General features: G+C 28.0%; 1 protein-coding gene across 1 annotated transcript in view; it reads left to right on the top strand.

Annotated features, from left to right (window-relative positions):
- The window catches only part of LOC129616470 (uncharacterized), a 68,584-nt gene that overhangs the window by 28,230 nt on the left and 21,455 nt on the right, over positions 1-18,899 (top strand). Inside the window, exon 4 of the mRNA XM_055532109.1 lies at positions 1,003-1,746. Within this exon, the coding sequence (XP_055388084.1) occupies positions 1,003-1,746 (744 nt within the window). The remainder of the gene's footprint in view (positions 1-1,002; positions 1,747-18,899) is intronic.

The raw sequence follows: 18,899 nt of genomic DNA, 5'->3' as shown, positions 1-18,899 counted from the left end.
CAGGAAAGATTTTTTGATCAATTGTTAGCAAAAATTTGTATGAGCAAGGTCGCAGATATACTTGATCTCGAGCTCAAGACTTAAAATAAATGATTCTAAATTTTTTCTTCATATAAATAAATACTAATACTTTCAGAGTCATGCAACATAGAGTAAACACGCGGTTTCTCGGAAATTTTTGTTACGTTTAAAATAAAATTCATTCATACAATAGTTCCTTAAGTCTTTTACTATTTTGCTAGTAAAACTTACGAAATTATTATCTAACTTACGAAATTATTGAGTATCTATTATTTTAATGAAAGGAGAAATTATTTTATCTTTTAAATGTGTACGTTATTATGGACTTGTCAACACAAATAATTGGTTTTGACAAGCCCCTAAGCACATGAAATTACAAAAAATGAATTACATATTATAAAAAGAGTTAAGGAAGGAAGGCCCGTATCGATTGATTTTCTATAAATTTTAGTACATATTTTCAATAAAATTTTTTTGGATGAAAACTTCACTCTTTTGGCAATTTTTCTTTTGAAAATATGAAAATAAAACTCCAAAATTTATTTGTGTAAAAATCTGTTTAGGTATTTTTAGGTGCAAATGACTTAAAACATAAAAGGACGATGAAATATTTTTTTCCTTCATATAAGCTCTATATATTTTTTCAAAAATCATAAAAAGAAAATGAGAATTACTTTCTCTACGCGATAGTCTTATACTAGACAGGATAGTGATAGAAGTATTCATCACAAATATTTTATATGGTATGATTAACTTGCTCTAGCTATAAGTTATTGTTGTAATGAACTTTGTTCAACCATAATTCACTAGGGCTGCATGCATTATTTTAAAAATTGTTGATCACGTTGGCAGCTGGTTGGCGAAAGTCAATTAAATTAAAAAATCTAGGAAAATAAATCAATTAAATTAAATAATATAACATATGTACATATATTGCTTACATAAATATCAGATTTATTAAAAATTAAATTTGTATTACAGATTAGCAAAAGCATTCTTTATAACATCAAAACCACCAGTAACAATTTCTCGTAAAGAGGAAACTCAAGCGGGAAGAAAATTTTTAGAAGCTTTGAAAAATGGGCCTCGTATACCTGATGAAAACCAAGAAGAAGTTGTTGTCATCGACAGTTCCGACACATATACTGAAATTGAAAGTGGTTCCAGTGATTCACTAGAAAATAATTTGGCGGGTGTAATCACTAATCAACTAAATGCAAGAAAGGCCTCACTTAGAGCTTCTTTAGAAAAATTGATTATAAGATATTTGAGAAAATTATCTCCAGATGAAAATTTTGATTATGAAATGCATAAGAGATCTATACGATATAAGCGAAATATGCGAAGAAAACGTGTTAAAAGATTAAGTAAACAAAATAGCACAAAAAATAGTAAAGAAAGTATCGAAGAACTTAATATATCATATGATAATGATTTCGATATAAATTTTAATGATACTGATGATCAAAATACGACTAAATATGACAAAATGGTTTTAGGAAAATCTCATCTTCGAATAAATTTGGGTGAACATTTTGTTGTTGACGAAAATTTTGGCAACAAGAAACTAGAATATGAACAAAGGCAACAAAAATTAAAAGAAATAAGGCTATTTTGTCCAGACCAAAAAAGAAAAGTTTCTTCTCTAGATCGATTTGATATCGAAAATTCCTACAGGAATGAGTCTATGGAAGACTATAACATTAGAAGACTTTTGAACAGAAGGTAAGGCATTTTAAAATAAAATTGGTCAAAATTTAATTAGAATTTTTAAAGCATTTGTTTTTTCTGAAATTTGTAATAATAACTAAAATTTTTGAGGTGAAAAAAAGTACTTACATAAAATTTTAATTTTTACAACATACTTTTATTACAAAAATTCAGTATGGTAAAAACAACTTAACGTTTCGAAAAAAAAAATAATAAACAACGAAAAATTAAATTTTAGATCAAGTCAGGAGAAAATTATATTAAGTCAGGTACAATATTTCTAATTTTAATAGACTTTAATTTTATTGTTTGTCGTCTTAATTAGAAGAAGATCAGCTTTGATAAAGTGCGTATGTAGCTCACGAAATATATTAGCAAAAATAAAAAGTATTTAATCCCTAATAAAAGGGATTTTTCTTTTCATACACTTAAAAAAAAATTATATTTCGGAAAAATTATCAACCATAGAAGAATTTTTTGAATTAACGTTTCCACTTCGCAAATGTGTAAAAAGCCGATAATTATTGTAAGGTTAATGCTAAAACTAGATAATCGCAATTATTAGTTTACAGATATTGGCTTTTAAAGATTTAACAATAACATATATTATTGTAGCTTGGTATATTTCTATATTTGGTACAGAACGTTTGGTTTGAACTCATATGTTCTTTTAAGTCTTATCGCTTATATAATACCAATGATTAATTCATAACTGAAAACTTTTTCAAATTTGCAGGTGTTATGGGTTTCTTTAAAAATTACTTAAACTTAATTTTTGACAAAAAAAAACATTTCGTCAACATTTCAAATAGCCAATTTAAATTGTGATACATCTTTTCAAATTTATGAAATGTATTGTTAAATGTAATATTGTCAATCAAATTTATTAAATGTAATATTGTTTTTATTTCTTTTTTTACTTATTTGTTCTATATTATATTCCTTTTACTTATTAGTTATTCTTTGTACATTATAATTTTTAATAGCTTGTTCATTTTTCATATAGGTGGGCTTACTAAATTAACATGAAGAGTAAATCTAAAGTTGTTTTTTACAGTTAAACCGAGACTTTTTGTTTAAACACCATGTTTTGTGCTCCATATCCAATTAAATTTGGGCAATCGCTTTTACGACAAAACTCTCTGCTTTTTTTTGAAGGGATTTTTTTTTTTTTTTTTGCCTTATTCACTCCTAAAGGGGGATAGGGCTAGTGCATACCCTGAGGGATATACCCTTATTACTATTTTAAGGATTTACCCTTATTATTAGTTAATCATAATAATTAGAGCATTATTAAGTAGGAAATTTCTCTTGTTCTTTTTTTAATACAATATTATTATCAGCCTAAATCAGTATAAATAAGGTATGTGATTTAATTTTACACTAAGCGATTTTACAGAACGATGAATAATATATTCTTTCCTAGTAATTCCTTGAACTAGCATTTTATACGATGATAAAATATCCATTCATTTTGACTGCACATTTTCTACTTGTTAAAAAATTTAAATTATATTTATATCTAGATTTTTCTGATCTCCATTCTGGTAGTAGTTCTTGTATTGTTATTTTGGGAACTCTTTCAAATGTCTTCTCAGGTAAAATATTTAAATAATTTTCATTACTTAAAGCTGAGCTGATGTAGAGTTCTAACTCATGTAAAAGTGTTAAAGTGCCTTGGAATTAACTGAAGCCATGAACTTGGCGCTTTAGATTTATCAAACAACCAACTTAATCTATTTGCTACAAAATTTTTATTTTTTAATACATACTTAATTTTAAAGAATCCAATAAATGGGTCTTACCTACAATTTTAAACTTATCTTAATTTGCATTCTTCTGTTACTCCTGAAACCTATTCTATTCTGAAAATCAGATTTCTAAAAACCTTATATTCTTAATAAGGTTTTTAAAAATTTGATTTGATTTCTTTTTCGAAAAAAGAACAAATTGTTTGAAATTTAAAAATTTAAAAAAATTTCCTTGAATAAACGAAGTTTTCCGAATATTGAACATAAAACTGTTTTTTTTTAAGCTATTACGCCTCATAGACTAATTTCCCGGACATTAAAGCCTACCATAATAGAGAATAGCATGAGTCATGTGATCTTGTTTTGGCAACATTTTACTTAAAAATGTTTTTGGCAGAATTTCATTTATTCTTGTAAGTTGCTTATGACAATATCAGATGTAGCTTACGCAAATGTGTATGCATAAAGTGAATTTAAAAGTTTAAAGTTTTTGATTTTTACCGACCGTATTGGTTATGTGATGGCAACAAATTTTGCATATCGAGTTTTCGGTGGGAATGCACTTCTCTATAGTAGGGAAGTGTAAATAAACTATTTTTAGCAATCTGTCGGTCCGTCGGTCTGTCGGTTTGTCAGTCTGTCGATCCGTCGGTCTGTGTGTGCACGCGTGTATCTCAAGTTCGGCTGAATCGATTTTGATGAAATTTTACATGTAAGTTTATTTCGACCATGGCACGGATTTATCAACTTCTGGGATATATCAGGCCTCGGGAACTGTACTTTTTAGCGGGCCTGTTTTACATTTTTGAACATTTTGAAGAAAATATTCAACCGATTTACTTGAAATTTTATATATAAGCCCAGCTCGGCCATTCGCAAAAATTCGTATGTTTTGGAAGAAATCAGGCATCGGCAACTAGACGTTTACTACGGGCCAAATATACATTTTTGTGTATATAAAGAGAAATAATCAACCGATTTCATTGAAATTTAATATATGAATTCCTCATATTGAAGCAATGAACATATAACTTTTTGGAAAGATCAGGGCTCGAGAACTGATTTGCGAGCCGATTTTACATTTTTCACCATTTTGAAGAAAGTATTTAACCGATTTACTTGAAATTTCATATATAAGCTTTGCTCGATCATACGCAAAAATTCCTAACTTTTGGAAGAAATCAGACATCAGCAACTGGGCGTTTACTACGGGCCAAATATACATTTTTGCGTATATAAAGAGAAATAATCAACCGATTTCATTGAAATTTAATATATGAATTCCCCATATTAAAACAATGAACATGTAAATTTTTTGGAAAGATCAGGCATCGGCAACAAGACGTATACTACGGGCCAAACATACACTTTTGTGTATATAAAGAGAAATAATCAACCGATTTCATTGAAATTTATTATATGAATTCCTCATATTGAAGCAATGAACATATAACTTTTTGGAAAGATCAGGGCTCGAGAACTGATTTGCGAGCCGATTTTACATTTTTCACCATATTCACAGAACAAATTGATGGAATTTCTTGAAATTTGATATTTGAGTTTTGTTAACTATAAACTTACTAATGTCCTAAAAATTGGAAAGAAGTATTTAACAGACATTTTTATAATATTCTGTAACACTTTCATTTAACTAGACAATACACAATGCGGTCGGTTATGTGCTGACCACATCAGATTTTTTTTATTGTTTGGGTAGGAAGGCTAACTTACATAGCGAATTTCAGTTTATTGGAACTTCACTGTATAAATTGTGGTGATAATCAGTGAGTTAGGGATGACATTGGATCTTTTTTTGAATTATGAGAACAATATAAATATGACATCATAAAAATATGTCATCAAATATATAACATCATGTTCCGAGAATTTTGTTTAGGTGGTGTGATCCAAACTCAAGTTTAAGGGTTCAAAAAAACGAGGAAGTTCTTCGAGAAGAGGTATATATTATTGAGGATTGCAACAGAATCACACTTTACTTTGTGACATCACAGCTTATACTAAAGCAAGAAACTACTGTTTTAGATTTTGTGTTAGAATTTTGAGAAAGTTTGAACTTTGTATATGTAGAAACTTTTCAAATTTGAACTGTAATATTATCTACGTTTTTCAATTTCTAGAGATTTGGTTCACACAAAAACCATTAATGCAAAACCCAAGTAGAAATGTGCTTTCCGCACTAGCAATACAAGATTATCGGCCGTTATGGAATTTTTGAAAGTAATTATTTTTATGCTACATTTCCAAAAAATTTTGGAAGAAATGTGCATTATAGTTTTACTCTTTTGATGAGACACTAATGACCCGATTTGACATATCTGCTCATTCTGAAAAATATATTCAACAGCTTGACTGAAACTTTATATATAAACTTCACATGATGAAGCCACCTACTTAACTTTCGATGAAATCAGGTGTCGGCAGTTGGATTTTTACTAAAAGTCAATTTTACATTCGATTTTTTGAGCTTTAATATTTAAGTTCAAATTAAAAACGGAACTAACATGAAATTGAATTACAGAAACTAAAACATGGCAAAGAGCTTATAATTTGCATTTCTTTCGATACGTTATTTTAAAATTTGCTAATGTCCTAAATAATTCAAAATAGTTTTTAAAAAGCATTTTTATAAACTTGAACAACACTTTCACTAAATTAAAAAGCCGGCTATTTGCTGTCTGTATCAGATTTTGTAATAAAACTTACAATACTTAATTCTATAATCAGATTTGCGGTTTTCAATTCATACACATGTACGATACTCGTATAATTTAACGGAGATAAAACTGTTTTTACAACAAAAGAATATTTATTTGTCAATAACAAGCTTAAGACTAAATGTTTGCTTATTTGTTAATAATAATTATTGAAATTAATGGGAGCATATTTTTCTAATATGACAATTTTTACGTGAAAAGAATTACATAGTTTTGGCGAGAAAATTATTTCATAATAAAAAATATACATATTGAAAAACAATTTTCTTAATCTATAATTATGAATTCAACATGTTTAAACTTGAATAATTTTGTTAGCCATGTGTTGTAATCTGAGATGGTAAAATCGTGGTTAAATTTAAATAGTGGCATATGTAAATAATAATAATGTAAAATAATAATAATGCAAATGCAAATGCAAATGCAATAATGGCAATAGTACATACTTGTTTGTATAACAAGAAATTTACATGACATATTTTTTTGAAAGTTGAGATGGGCTAATTTTTACGATTCGTGTTTCCATAACGAAATATGAAAATAATTTTTTCTTTTTTTAAGAATCAATATTATCATGACACGGCGTTATGAGTACAACTATAGAAACTTTGAAAACTCGGTACATTTACTGAGACCGCCATTGCTATAGCGATTTTTGAGTATTAATAATCACAAAAGTTAATTATGAATTCTAACTACATATTTGACATTTTCTTCATTATTGTTTATTATACATTAAACTCATAGATAATAATAACTAATAATAATAACTAATATATAACTAATTAAATTTAAATTAATTGGTAAAAAATAAAAAAAGAATTATACAGAATTTATGTATTGTAGGTATATGACCATTGGTACAGTGGTTATGGCACCGGTCCTTTAACCGAAGGATCTTGGGCTCAAAACCCGGTCAAGTCACAATATTTAAGACTGAACAACGAAAAAAATAACTTTAGTTGTATTTTAGACAAAAAATAGTCGAAATCTGAACTTTAATATGTAAAATTTACTAATTTTTAAGGTTGCTGCGATATTTGCAATGTAATTATTGCACTGTGTAAATAAATTAATGCTCGATTTTATATTTATATAACTAAAATGAAAAATAAGATTTTTTACCCCTTATAAAATGAGGATGGCCATAATTGATCAAATTTTAGCTGAATCCTTATTATTGACATGGGATATCCATAGCTATATGTTATGAAAGTACAATCATTGACACCAGCTAAAAATTCCAAAATTTGCGATTATCTCGGCACAGGGAAGAGCTTAGTATCTCGTCACAGAGAAGAGCTACAAAGAAACTTTATTTTAGTAAAATAAAATAATCATAATACTTGTTAAAATTTGGGATACATCCGATATTTGGGACATACATATTTTTTATCATGTAATGTTGGGGACATGTTTTCTCTTATGAGTACATGCATACACATTCGTTTTTGTTATGCTTCTCCAATGTTTTACTACTACGTAATAAAGTTTTGCAAGAATTTACGAAGGAATTACTTTTTATACCAATTTTAATTAATAATTATGTGATATATAAACTTACTTGACCATGTTCAAAATCAGTAATAATGTAACAGTTGTTGGATCAGTAAATTTAACATGAATTTTCTCTTTTTCTAGATTAAGATTTGGGAAACCTGGAACTAAATATTACATGTGTAAATACTGCATATCTTCTGCTATCCACTTCTGTCAGTTGTGTAGAATGGCTTAAAACATACGAATTAGTTTTCAACTATGATTATATCTACACCTTCGGGAAGGGTATATTAACTTTGTTATGGAGTTTGTAACCACTTGCAGGAGTCGTCTCATGTATAGACATGTATATATTTTTGCTCAGCTTAAAATTCAGCGTTAATTTGAGCAGGATAACTCAAACGAATGGAGCAAGTACGACCAAACTTTCACAAGTTATTTCTTATGAATCCTAATGCTATTGGACCAATTTGACCAACGGGTTCGGAACTTACAGACCTTATTTAAAATATTTAAAGAACTAATAAAACTGTATATATCAAATTTTGTATACGTGTGTACAATTACATTTTACATATGCTCTAAAAGCTCCAATGGAATCGCTACACTGGTTCGGGTAGCTGCCATACAACTCCAAAATCCAATTTTATTTATTCGGAAAAATAATAAAGTTAGGTTCATGAGATTTAGCAATTATGTTATAAATTATGGGTCTGAAGTATCCACGAAGTTTTTGTGAAATTGTTTGACAGATTCGAGTAACTGCCATACAACCGTAAAACCTAATTCTAAATATTTCAAAAACAACTCTTTGTATTCAGATTCTTAAAGCGCAGAGTACAATTCAGTTGATTTAGACTGACTGAAGGGTTTTTACTTGTTTTATTTTTACTTTGCTTATTTTAGTTACTTCGTGAACTTAATTATAAACTTTAGTTCCTAAAAAAGATAATTTAAATATGTATGTTCCTATTAAAATTATTGCAGTTGGAATATTTTTTATTAATTTCTCATAATATTATATCAATAATTGTACTCTTATAGTATGTCTATACTTATACTTGGCTGTTAATAATCGTATTATTATGTTATGTCAGTACTTGTACCAGGATGTCAATAATTGTACATTTTGGTATTCACGCAAATAAATTTAATTTTTAATTTTTTTTATTTAATATGATTATGAAAAAGAAATATATTGATATAGAATTTAGTATATATAATTACCGATTCTAAAATTTTTATAATTCTACATAGAAAAGTTTTATAAGAAATATCGCTTAAGAGCGTCAATAATTGTACCCGGTATGATACTCATAATGAATAGTGATGAATATATTACAATTTTATAAACATAATATTAAATTGGTAACTACATTGCATATACAAATACACGGGATCTACATTCATAAATACGTAAATGAATACTGTGAGCACATTAATATAGTATATTCCACTTTATACGCACATTTTGTAGTTTTACATATCTATTAATATGTAGAAAAGTACTAATTTTTCTTGATATTAAATGGGTGCTAGTCAGCTTTATTTATGTAAAAAATAATTTTCTACGGAAGAAATTTATTTTATTCACTTTAATTGTAATAAAAATCAATGAAAATCGTAAAACAAAATACGAAACGATTCCGTTTGAAAATCGTTTTTAAAAAAAATCAATGGTTCACAAAGTAGCACATTTTTACCTAACAATTTGAATTGTTATTCATTGCATCCTAAGTGCTATTTGAATTATTTATTTATTAAAATAATCTTTCTTTTTCTACACATTTTATTAAAAATTTTTTTTTACATATTATTTACTATGTAGAATTATATTTTAAATAGGATTTACATAGCTGTTACCTTTTCTTTTATAAACAATTTCATATAATTTATGAAAACAATATCATATATTAAATAAACCAAATATTACATTACGTTCGATTTATACAGTATAACAATAAAATTTATACAGTACAACAAATGTTCTTTACAATATACTCTAGAGATATGAACCATGAATTGTCTTTACAACTACAAATATTTTCATTTTTTAGTTAACAAATTTTATATTAGAAAAAATTGGATTAATTTAAGGAAAACTTTCAAAAAACCTTATTCTTAAATTTGTACTTAAAAATAAACTACAAATTAAGCTTATATACTATGAGACTTATAATTATAAAACAAATTTATGCAACATTGAATTTGAAAATTTTTAAATAATATGCGTATTAATAGCTATTTACCTATTTTTATACCCTGCACTTCGTGAAGGGTATATTAACTTTGGTATGGAGTTTGTAACTACTTGAAGGAGTCATCTGCGGTATGGACATATATATATATTCTTGCTCAGCGTAAAATTCTGAGTCGATTTAGACATGTCCGTCTGTCCGTCCGTCCGTCCGTCCGTCCGTCCGTCCGTCCGTCCGTCCGTCCGTCCGTCCGTCCGTCCGTCCGTCCGTCCGTCCGTCCGATCGCACGATAACTCAAAAACGAATAATGCAATCGACACCAAACTTTCACAAGTTTTTTCTTTTGTGCCAAGGACGAGCCCTATTGTTATTGGACTAATTCGGACAACGGGTTCGGGTAGCTGCCATACAACTCAAAGAGTTTATTTTAAATATTTCAAAAACTAATAAACGTATAAATATAAAATTTTGTATACATGTGTCCAATTATATTCTACACATGCTCTAAAAATTTTAATGGGATAGCTGCACCGGTTCGGGTGGCTGCCATACAACTTCAACAGCAAATTTTTTATATTCGGCAAAATAATAAAGCCAGATTCATGAAACTTGGCAGTCATGTGTCCAATTATAGGTCAAATATATTTCTGAAGTTTTAGAGGAATCGCTTGACAGGTTCGGGTACCTGCCATACAACTCCAGAAGCTAATTTTAAATATTTGGAAAAATAATAAAGACAGATTGATGAAACTTGGCAGTCATGTGTCCAATTATAGGTCAAATATATTTCTGAAGTTTTGGTGGAATTGCTCGACAGGTTCGAGTAGCTCCCATACAAGTCTAAAAGCTTATTTTAAATATTTGGAAAAATAATAAAGTCAAATTCATGAGACTTGGCAGTCGTGTGTCCAATTATAGGTCCGACATACTTCTAAAGTTTTGGTGGAATTGCTTATCAGGTTCGAGTAGATCCCATACAAGTCTAAAAGCTTATTCTTAATATTTGGCAAAATAATAAAGTTAGATTCATGAAACTTTGCAGTTGTATGTCCAATTATAGATCAGATATATTTGTGAAGTTTTGGTGGAATTGCTTAGCAGGTTCATGTACTTACCATACAACTCCAAAAGCTAATTTTAAATATTTGGAAAAATTATAAGGTCAGATTCATGAAACTTGGCAGTCGGATGTCCAATTATAGGTCCGTGAAGTTTCTATAGAATGATTTTAGAGGTTCAAGTAATTGCTACACAATAACGAAAGGTGCAGGGTATAATTCAATCGGTTTATACCGACTGAAACGTTTTTACTTGTTTTGTTTTTATTTTTTTTTTACAATATCAAAATTTCATAAATTTATTATGCCCTGCACTTCGTGAAGGGTATATTAACTTTGGTATGGAGTTTGTAACTACTTGAAGGAGTCATCTGCGGTATGGACATATATATATATTCTTGCTCAGCTTAAAATTCTGCGTCGATTTAGACATGTCCGTCCGTCCGTCCGATCGCACGATAACTCAAAAACGAATAATGCAATCGACACCAAACTTTCACAAGTTGCTTCTTTTGTGCTAAGGACGAACCCTATTGTTATTGGACTAAATCGGACAACGGGTTCGGGTAGCTGCCATACAACTCCAAGAGTTTATTTTAAATATTTCAAAAACTAATAAAGCTATAAATATAAAATTTTGTATGCATGTGTCCAATTATATTCTACACATGCTCTAAAAATTATACTGAGATAGCTGCACCGGTTCGGGTGGCTGTCATACAACTCCAATAGCAAATTTTTTATATTCGGCAAAATAATAAAGTCAGATTCATGAAACTTGGCTGTCATGTGTCCAATTATAGGTCAAATATATTTCTGAAGTTTTAGAGGAATCGCTTGACAGGTTCGGGTACCTGCCATACAACTCCAGAAGCTAATTTTAAATATTTGGAAAAATAATAAAGTCAGATTCATGAAACTGGGCAGTCATGTGTCCAGTTATGGCTCAAATATATTTCTGAAGTTTTGGTAGAATTGCTCGACAGGTTCGAGTAGCTCCCATACAAGTCTAAAAGCTTATTTTAAATATTTGGAAAAATAATAAAGTCAGATTCATGAAACTTGGCAGTTGTGTGTCCGATTATAGATCAGATATATTTCTGAAGTTTTGATGGAATTGCTTGACAGGTTCAGGTACTTGCCATAAAGCTCCAAAAGCTTATTTTACATATTTGGAAAAATAATAAAGTCAGATTCATGAAACTTGGCAGTTGTGTGTCCGATTATAGATCAGATATATTTGTGAAGTTTTAGTGGAATTGCTTGACAGGTTCGGGTACTTGCCATACAACTCCAAAAGCTTATTTTACATATTTGGAAAAATAATAAAGTCAGATTCATGAAACTTGGCAGTTGTATGTCGAGTTATAGGTCACATATATTTCTGAAGTTTTGGTGGAATTGCTTAACAGGTTTGAGTAGATCCTATACAAGTCTAAAAGCTTATTCTTAATATTTGGAAAAATAATAAAGTCAGATTCATGAAACTTGGCAGTTGTGTGTCCGATTATAGATCAGACATGTCCGTGAAGTTTCTATTGAATGATTTCAGAGGTTCGAGTAATTGCTACACAATAACGAAAGGTGCAGGGTATAATTCAATCGGTTTATACCGACTGAAACGTTTTTACTTGTTAATAAATATTTTATTTATTTTCATTTTATGTTTAGATATAATTTATCCTACAACTCTCTAATTAATGGATTTGTGGAATGTGCATTTTTACTATTAAATTTTTCTAACAGTTCACGAGATTTTTCTAAAATAGTACTGACATTAGCTTTTTTGTGCAACTTGGCCGTAGAATAGTAAAACGGTAAATTAAGCATTAATTTCAAAATTTTATTTTGTGAAACTTGCAGTTTTTTTATGTGGCATGAGGCGGAATCGTGCCAAACTGGTACAGCATAAAGAATTACAGCCTGGAAAACTGTTTTTATTAAAATTATTTTATTTTCAGTAGATAATTCGGATTTTCTACATATAAAGGGATATAAAACTCGAATTAATTTATTGATTCTATCTATTGTGTTAGAGATATGTTTACTAAAAGTAATTTTTGAATCAAATATAACTCCTAGGTATTTAATAGAATCAACCCATGGAATGTGAAATGAATTTATTTTAATATTGTAGCTGGGAAGATTAGTAGATTTTCTTTTTCTTGTAAAAAATATCGCATTTGTTTTTTCAGCATTTACTAAAATTTTCCATTTATCAAAAAATTTAATTGAAGTATTAATACCAGTTTGGAGTGTCTCTAAAATTTTATTGGAATCCTTGTCAGAACAGTAAACCGCCGTATCATCCGCAAATATTGAAAGATTTATGTACTAATCTAGGAATGTCGTGTATGTATATATTATATAAAATTGGTCCTAATACCGAGCCCTGCGGAACTCCGGCAGTAATATTTTGTCTATTTGAGTTTGTATTGTGAATTGAAACCTGAAATTCCCTATTATGTAGGAAATCCTAAATAATTTTTATTAAGTATAAGGGAAAATTTGCCGTTTGCATCTTATAGAGTAAACCATCGTGCCAGACGGTGTCAAAAGCGGAATTTATATCAAGGGAAATCAGTCCAATAGAGTTTTGTGTGTTTAAGTTATTTTTAATATATTTTTTTATTCTTAACAACGGATGGTTTGTATTATGGGCTGATTTAAATCCAAATTGTTCGTCAGTTCATTTTAAAATGAGAAATAATTGTATAATACTATCTACAGCAGTTTGAACTGTACTATCTGTTTCACTATTTTCAAGATTTTCAGTCATTTTATGCTTATTAGCAAAGTGGGTTGCCAGAGCATTCGTTTTTTCAATATTAGTAAGGTAAATTTCATCATTATCTTCAATAGCAGGAATGTGTTTCTTTTTACTTTTTATAATTTTTGTAACTTTCCAAAATGGTTTTGAAGATTTTTCAAAACCCTTTAGCAAATTAGACCATTTCTTATTTCTATATTCTCTAATATTAAATTTAATTTTGTTATTTAAATGTTTAAATCGGGCATAAAAAATATTTTCTCCAGTACGACCCTATTTCCTTTTAATTTTGTTTCTTTCACTAATTAATGCAATTATACTATCAGGTAACTTGTAATCGATGTTTAGCAGGTTTTTTCGTGGTACTGCTAATTCACAGGCTTCAGTAATAGAATTGGTTAGATACGATATCATATTATCTATAACATAAGTATAGGTAAAAGAATCAGACTCATTTAATTCAATTAATTTTGTAGTGATGTCATTTTGAAAAGTTTTCCAGTTCGCATTTTTATAATCTAAAAATATACTGTCACAATTTACAGAATTCAGATTTATTTCTAGCTGAACAGGTAAATGATCAGAAGAAAGTGCGTTTAATGATTTGGGTTGAGAGCAAAGTTCAGGAACATTTGTAAGAAATAAATCAAGATTTGAAGGACTAAAATCACTGTTTGTGGGTATATACGTATAGTCAGGAGAAAAAAGTAGTGAAAACCCATTTGTTTTTATTTTATCATTTAAAATATTACCCCAGCAATTTGCTCTCAAATAATTCCAAGATTGGTTCTTTGAATTTAAATCCCCATGAACTAAGTACCTGTCATTTATTTTTGGTATTACAGAAAGATCAGCTTTAAATATGTTTTTTATATGTCTTCTGTCCGTATTTAAAAAATTAATACTTCTCAAATATTTCACACTACCAGAAAAGTACACAGAATATAGCTTAACCGATTCACTGTCTGACAAGAATACCAATATTTTCAAACAATTTAGTTTTAAGTCTAGGTATAAGTTTATGTTTTATATTTTTTGCAATAATTAACACAACACCACCACCACTGCAACTAATACGATCAGAGCGATAAATTTTATATGAAGAATTGTAAAACTTTTTGTTATTGTCAAGCCATGTTTCACATACTAAACCAATGCCAATATTATTTGAACTCATAAAATGAAAAAATTCATCTGTTTTATTTGATATGGAATGAGCATTTCAGGTAATAATATTCATTATTTTGAATAGATATATTTAACAACTAATTCAGTTATTACCATAAGCTGTTGATGCTTATTATTACATACACTTAACTTAGAAAGTAAATCATTTGTCAGGTCAATAATTTCATTTACTGAAAAGAGATTATTTACATTATTATTATTATACATATTTACCACTGATAACATTGTTGTTGCTATTGCTACTATTATTTGTGTTGTTCAGAACATTATTATTGATATCATTGCTGCTTTGGTTTGGAAAGAATATTATTCCATGGTATTTGCGTATTTTGTTGTTGTATCTGCGAGTTCATATTATTTACATTCAAACTATTTGGGAAGTTTATATTGTAGTTACTATTCAGTAGAACACCGGAACGTGGTCTATTGCGTATCGATTTTTTTCTTTTACGGGTAGTGACATCAATATACGTATTTCTAGTTGGACAATTTGTATCCGTGGAATAGTGATTGCCTTTGCAATTGGCGCATAATTTAATTTCGCTTTTACAATCTGTTGCTTGATGATTACTAGCGCATAAGGGACAAAATGTTTTCACATGACAATTTTTGGATAACATTGAGTGTTTTTATCATTTGTGTTAGTTTTTCGTTCCCACCTAACTTTTATGTGGTTTATATAACAAAATTTAGTTTTCAAATCATTTAAATTAATTGAATTATTTTTGAAATAAACAATATACAAAATTAAGTTATTATCAAATTTAGTTTTTTTTTTTCTACAAGTTTAATTTCTAAGCAATTTAAACCATAATTTATTAATGTATTTTTTAACTCATCACAACTAATTCTTTCTAGACCAGAAAGTACAGCTTTAAAAGGTCTTGTTTTGTTTGAATCGAAAGAAAAAAATTCACAGTTTTTATCATGGAGTATTTTACAAACAGTTTCATAGCATTCTTGAGATTTACAAAATATTTTAATTCCAATCACAGTTGTTTTAACAAAATAGTCAGCAATTTTATTTTCTAACATTATGTCATGCACAAAATTTGCTTTTTGTTTTAATATAGTAGTTGGTGGAATCTTCATTTTATTATTATTTTCTGGAACCTTGTGTTCAGTTTCAATAACGTCATCACAATCACGTGTTTGCAATACACCCCAATAATTATTATTGTTATTAGTAATATTCTGATTTACAGGCGGTAAAGCTTTAATTTTTTTTTTTTTTTTGGATTCTTAGCCATAATCACATTATCGGACGGATTTTCGTCCGTCTTTTCAATATCACTATGAATTCTTTTTCGTAAATTCTCAATTTCAGTAAAATTTTTTTTTTTATTTTTAACTCTCGAACAAAATCGCTCTTAAATTATATATTTAATTCAATATACTTAATATGAACTGCTTTGTTCGATATCTAGAGTGAGAATGAAGTGACACTAGAAATAAAGATTTATTTTCGTATAAAATATAAATTTTATATCTTATAGAACGTAAAAGTTTTAAAATTACTTATTAAAGGCCGAACGAAAGTAAAAAGCATATTTTTTGGAATGGCCAGAACTTAACAAACAAATATTATTTTCTCTGAAAATACATAAGCCGCCAATTTAAAAAAGTATTAGGATAATTTAAAAAAACTAGGGGCCCCTGTGGTTTGCTTATAAGCAGCATTATCTGTTGTAAAAACAGGATTGTGGCAATCAATTTTAAAATAAGTTTAGAAAAATTTGTAAATGTTATGGCATACATATGCAGGTATATACTTGTATATGCATAAATATCATATTGGTTTGAATACTAATGATAAATAAAAGTAATGGAAATATTTTTAATTTAATAAATTTTAAGATGTAATATGTGTCACTGTTAATTACATATATATTAAAATTCAATTTAAGAATTAGTTAACAATTAAGAACGAAAAATTTCCTTCTAAACAACGTTATCTAGATAAGTACGTAACGTAACATTATTCGTGTTCTAATATCTCTCACAATTGTTAGTTTTATTTTTTTTAATTCCATTCCATATTAAATACAACAACAAAAGATTATTTTACTCTTTCTTAACTCATTTAAAATATTTCGCTTCCTTTTGCTTTTTATTTTTGTTTATGGTGGTAGTAAAGCAAAAAAACAAAAAAAATATTACTACTCTTTTTTTATTCTCTTTCGCTTTTCGCTTTTCATTTTTTGTTTTTGTTTTACAGTATGTATAATCAATTGAGTAATGTATCTACCCAGTATTCTCTTTTGCTATTTTCATTTTTTTGTTTTTGTTATTTATTAGATTATATGTATACCTGTTCATGAACTGGAAAAATCTTGTAAAATATAATATAGATATTTTTCTCCAAAAATTGAACTTCCGGTAAAAAAAGCCCGTGGCTGTTCTGATTTCATTGTACTTGAACTTAGGTTTTATTTTAGTTTTAAATTTCAGTTATGTTGCAACATTTTGTCTTTTGCTTCGTAAGAGTCTAATTAAAATACGACAAATTTATTTGCCAAGAACTTCTAAATAAATTTATTTTTGAGAAAAGTTTTCCACTAATGTTGTTATTTGAAAATTTAAATACAAGTTTGTGTAATGTTGTAAGCTTATATACGTAGCTGCAGAAGTATCATAACATAGTCAAATTTTATAGATCCAATCTCGTCAAAATCGAGCTTCTGTATCGTGTATTTCACATATACTGTATTTGTATTAAATATTATCATCCTTAGCTTTCACATTATAGAAAAATCAGTTTTGAAACTGCCTTACAACAGCCGTTAAAGTATATTGTGTTCACGCTATACTACATGTACCGCCAATTAATTCAAAAAAGTTTGCACAGCCACAACCAAATTTTATCTGAATAGAAATGGATTCAAAATTAATAACAGGAATAGAAATTATCAAAATTAATTCTTTTTAATGGGGTTTTTTGTCTACCCATTTTCCGTAAAAAATTGTACTTTGGGAGCTTAACAATTCATTATATTTTAGTAAAATAAGTCAAAATTTAGAATAAGACTACTAGAACAGGTTCCTTAAGAGAATGTTATAATATTGAAAAAAAATTTGAAGCAAAAACAAAATTACTGTTTGTTAATGAAAGTTGAAATAAGCACAAACAGTATGAAATTTGTATTGAACTATTTTGAATTGTATTTTACATATAGCGAACGTTTTTAATTTTGTATTTTTTTTTTGTAAAAATTAATTGAAGAGTCTGATAATGTTTGAAATTTTATTATAACTATTACAACTATTAGCATTACTACTACTGACTTGTACAAATTTAGAATATTAAAAAAAAACCATTCGTTGTAGGTTGATCATGGAGTAAAGACGTTCTTTGTGATCAATGATTTAAAAAAATTTTTTTGGTGTAAATAAATTTGTTAAAAATATTGTTGGTGACTTGAAAACATTATAATATTAGTGTGATTTTATAATAACAATTAATCAAAAATTTTTTTTTTTTCAATGGTTGATAATTTTTCCGAAATATAATTTTTTTTTTTTTTTTTTTATTGGTGTGAAAAGAAAACTTCCTTTTATTCGGAATAAAATACTTTTATTTTTCGCTAATATATTTCGTGCGCTACATACGCACTTTATCAAAGCTGATTTTCTTCTCAAGAAGAAAATCAGCTTTGATAAAGTGCGTATGTAGCGCACGAAATATATTAGCGAAAAATAAAAGTATTTTATTCCGAATAAAAGGAAGTTTTCTTTTCACACCAATAAAAAAATAAAAAAAAAAAAAAAAAAAAAAAAATAACAATTAACTTACTTCTTGGGTTAAAACATTATAATTTAAAGTAGTGATATAATTTTTTGTATTAAAGTTAACTATTATGATTTTTTGTATTAAAGTTATATATGATAAACAGTGGTTATAGTGTTGCTATGGCAACATTATAATTTTTAATAATTTTATTTGAATTTATCGTTGAAGATTATAGCTT

Source organism: Condylostylus longicornis, unplaced genomic scaffold, assembly GCF_029603195.1.
Source record: "Condylostylus longicornis isolate FDR11 unplaced genomic scaffold, ASM2960319v2 ptg000216l, whole genome shotgun sequence".
Classification (NCBI taxonomy): Eukaryota; Metazoa; Arthropoda; class Insecta; order Diptera; family Dolichopodidae; genus Condylostylus; species Condylostylus longicornis.
This window is presented reverse-complemented; position numbering and strand designations above follow the sequence as displayed.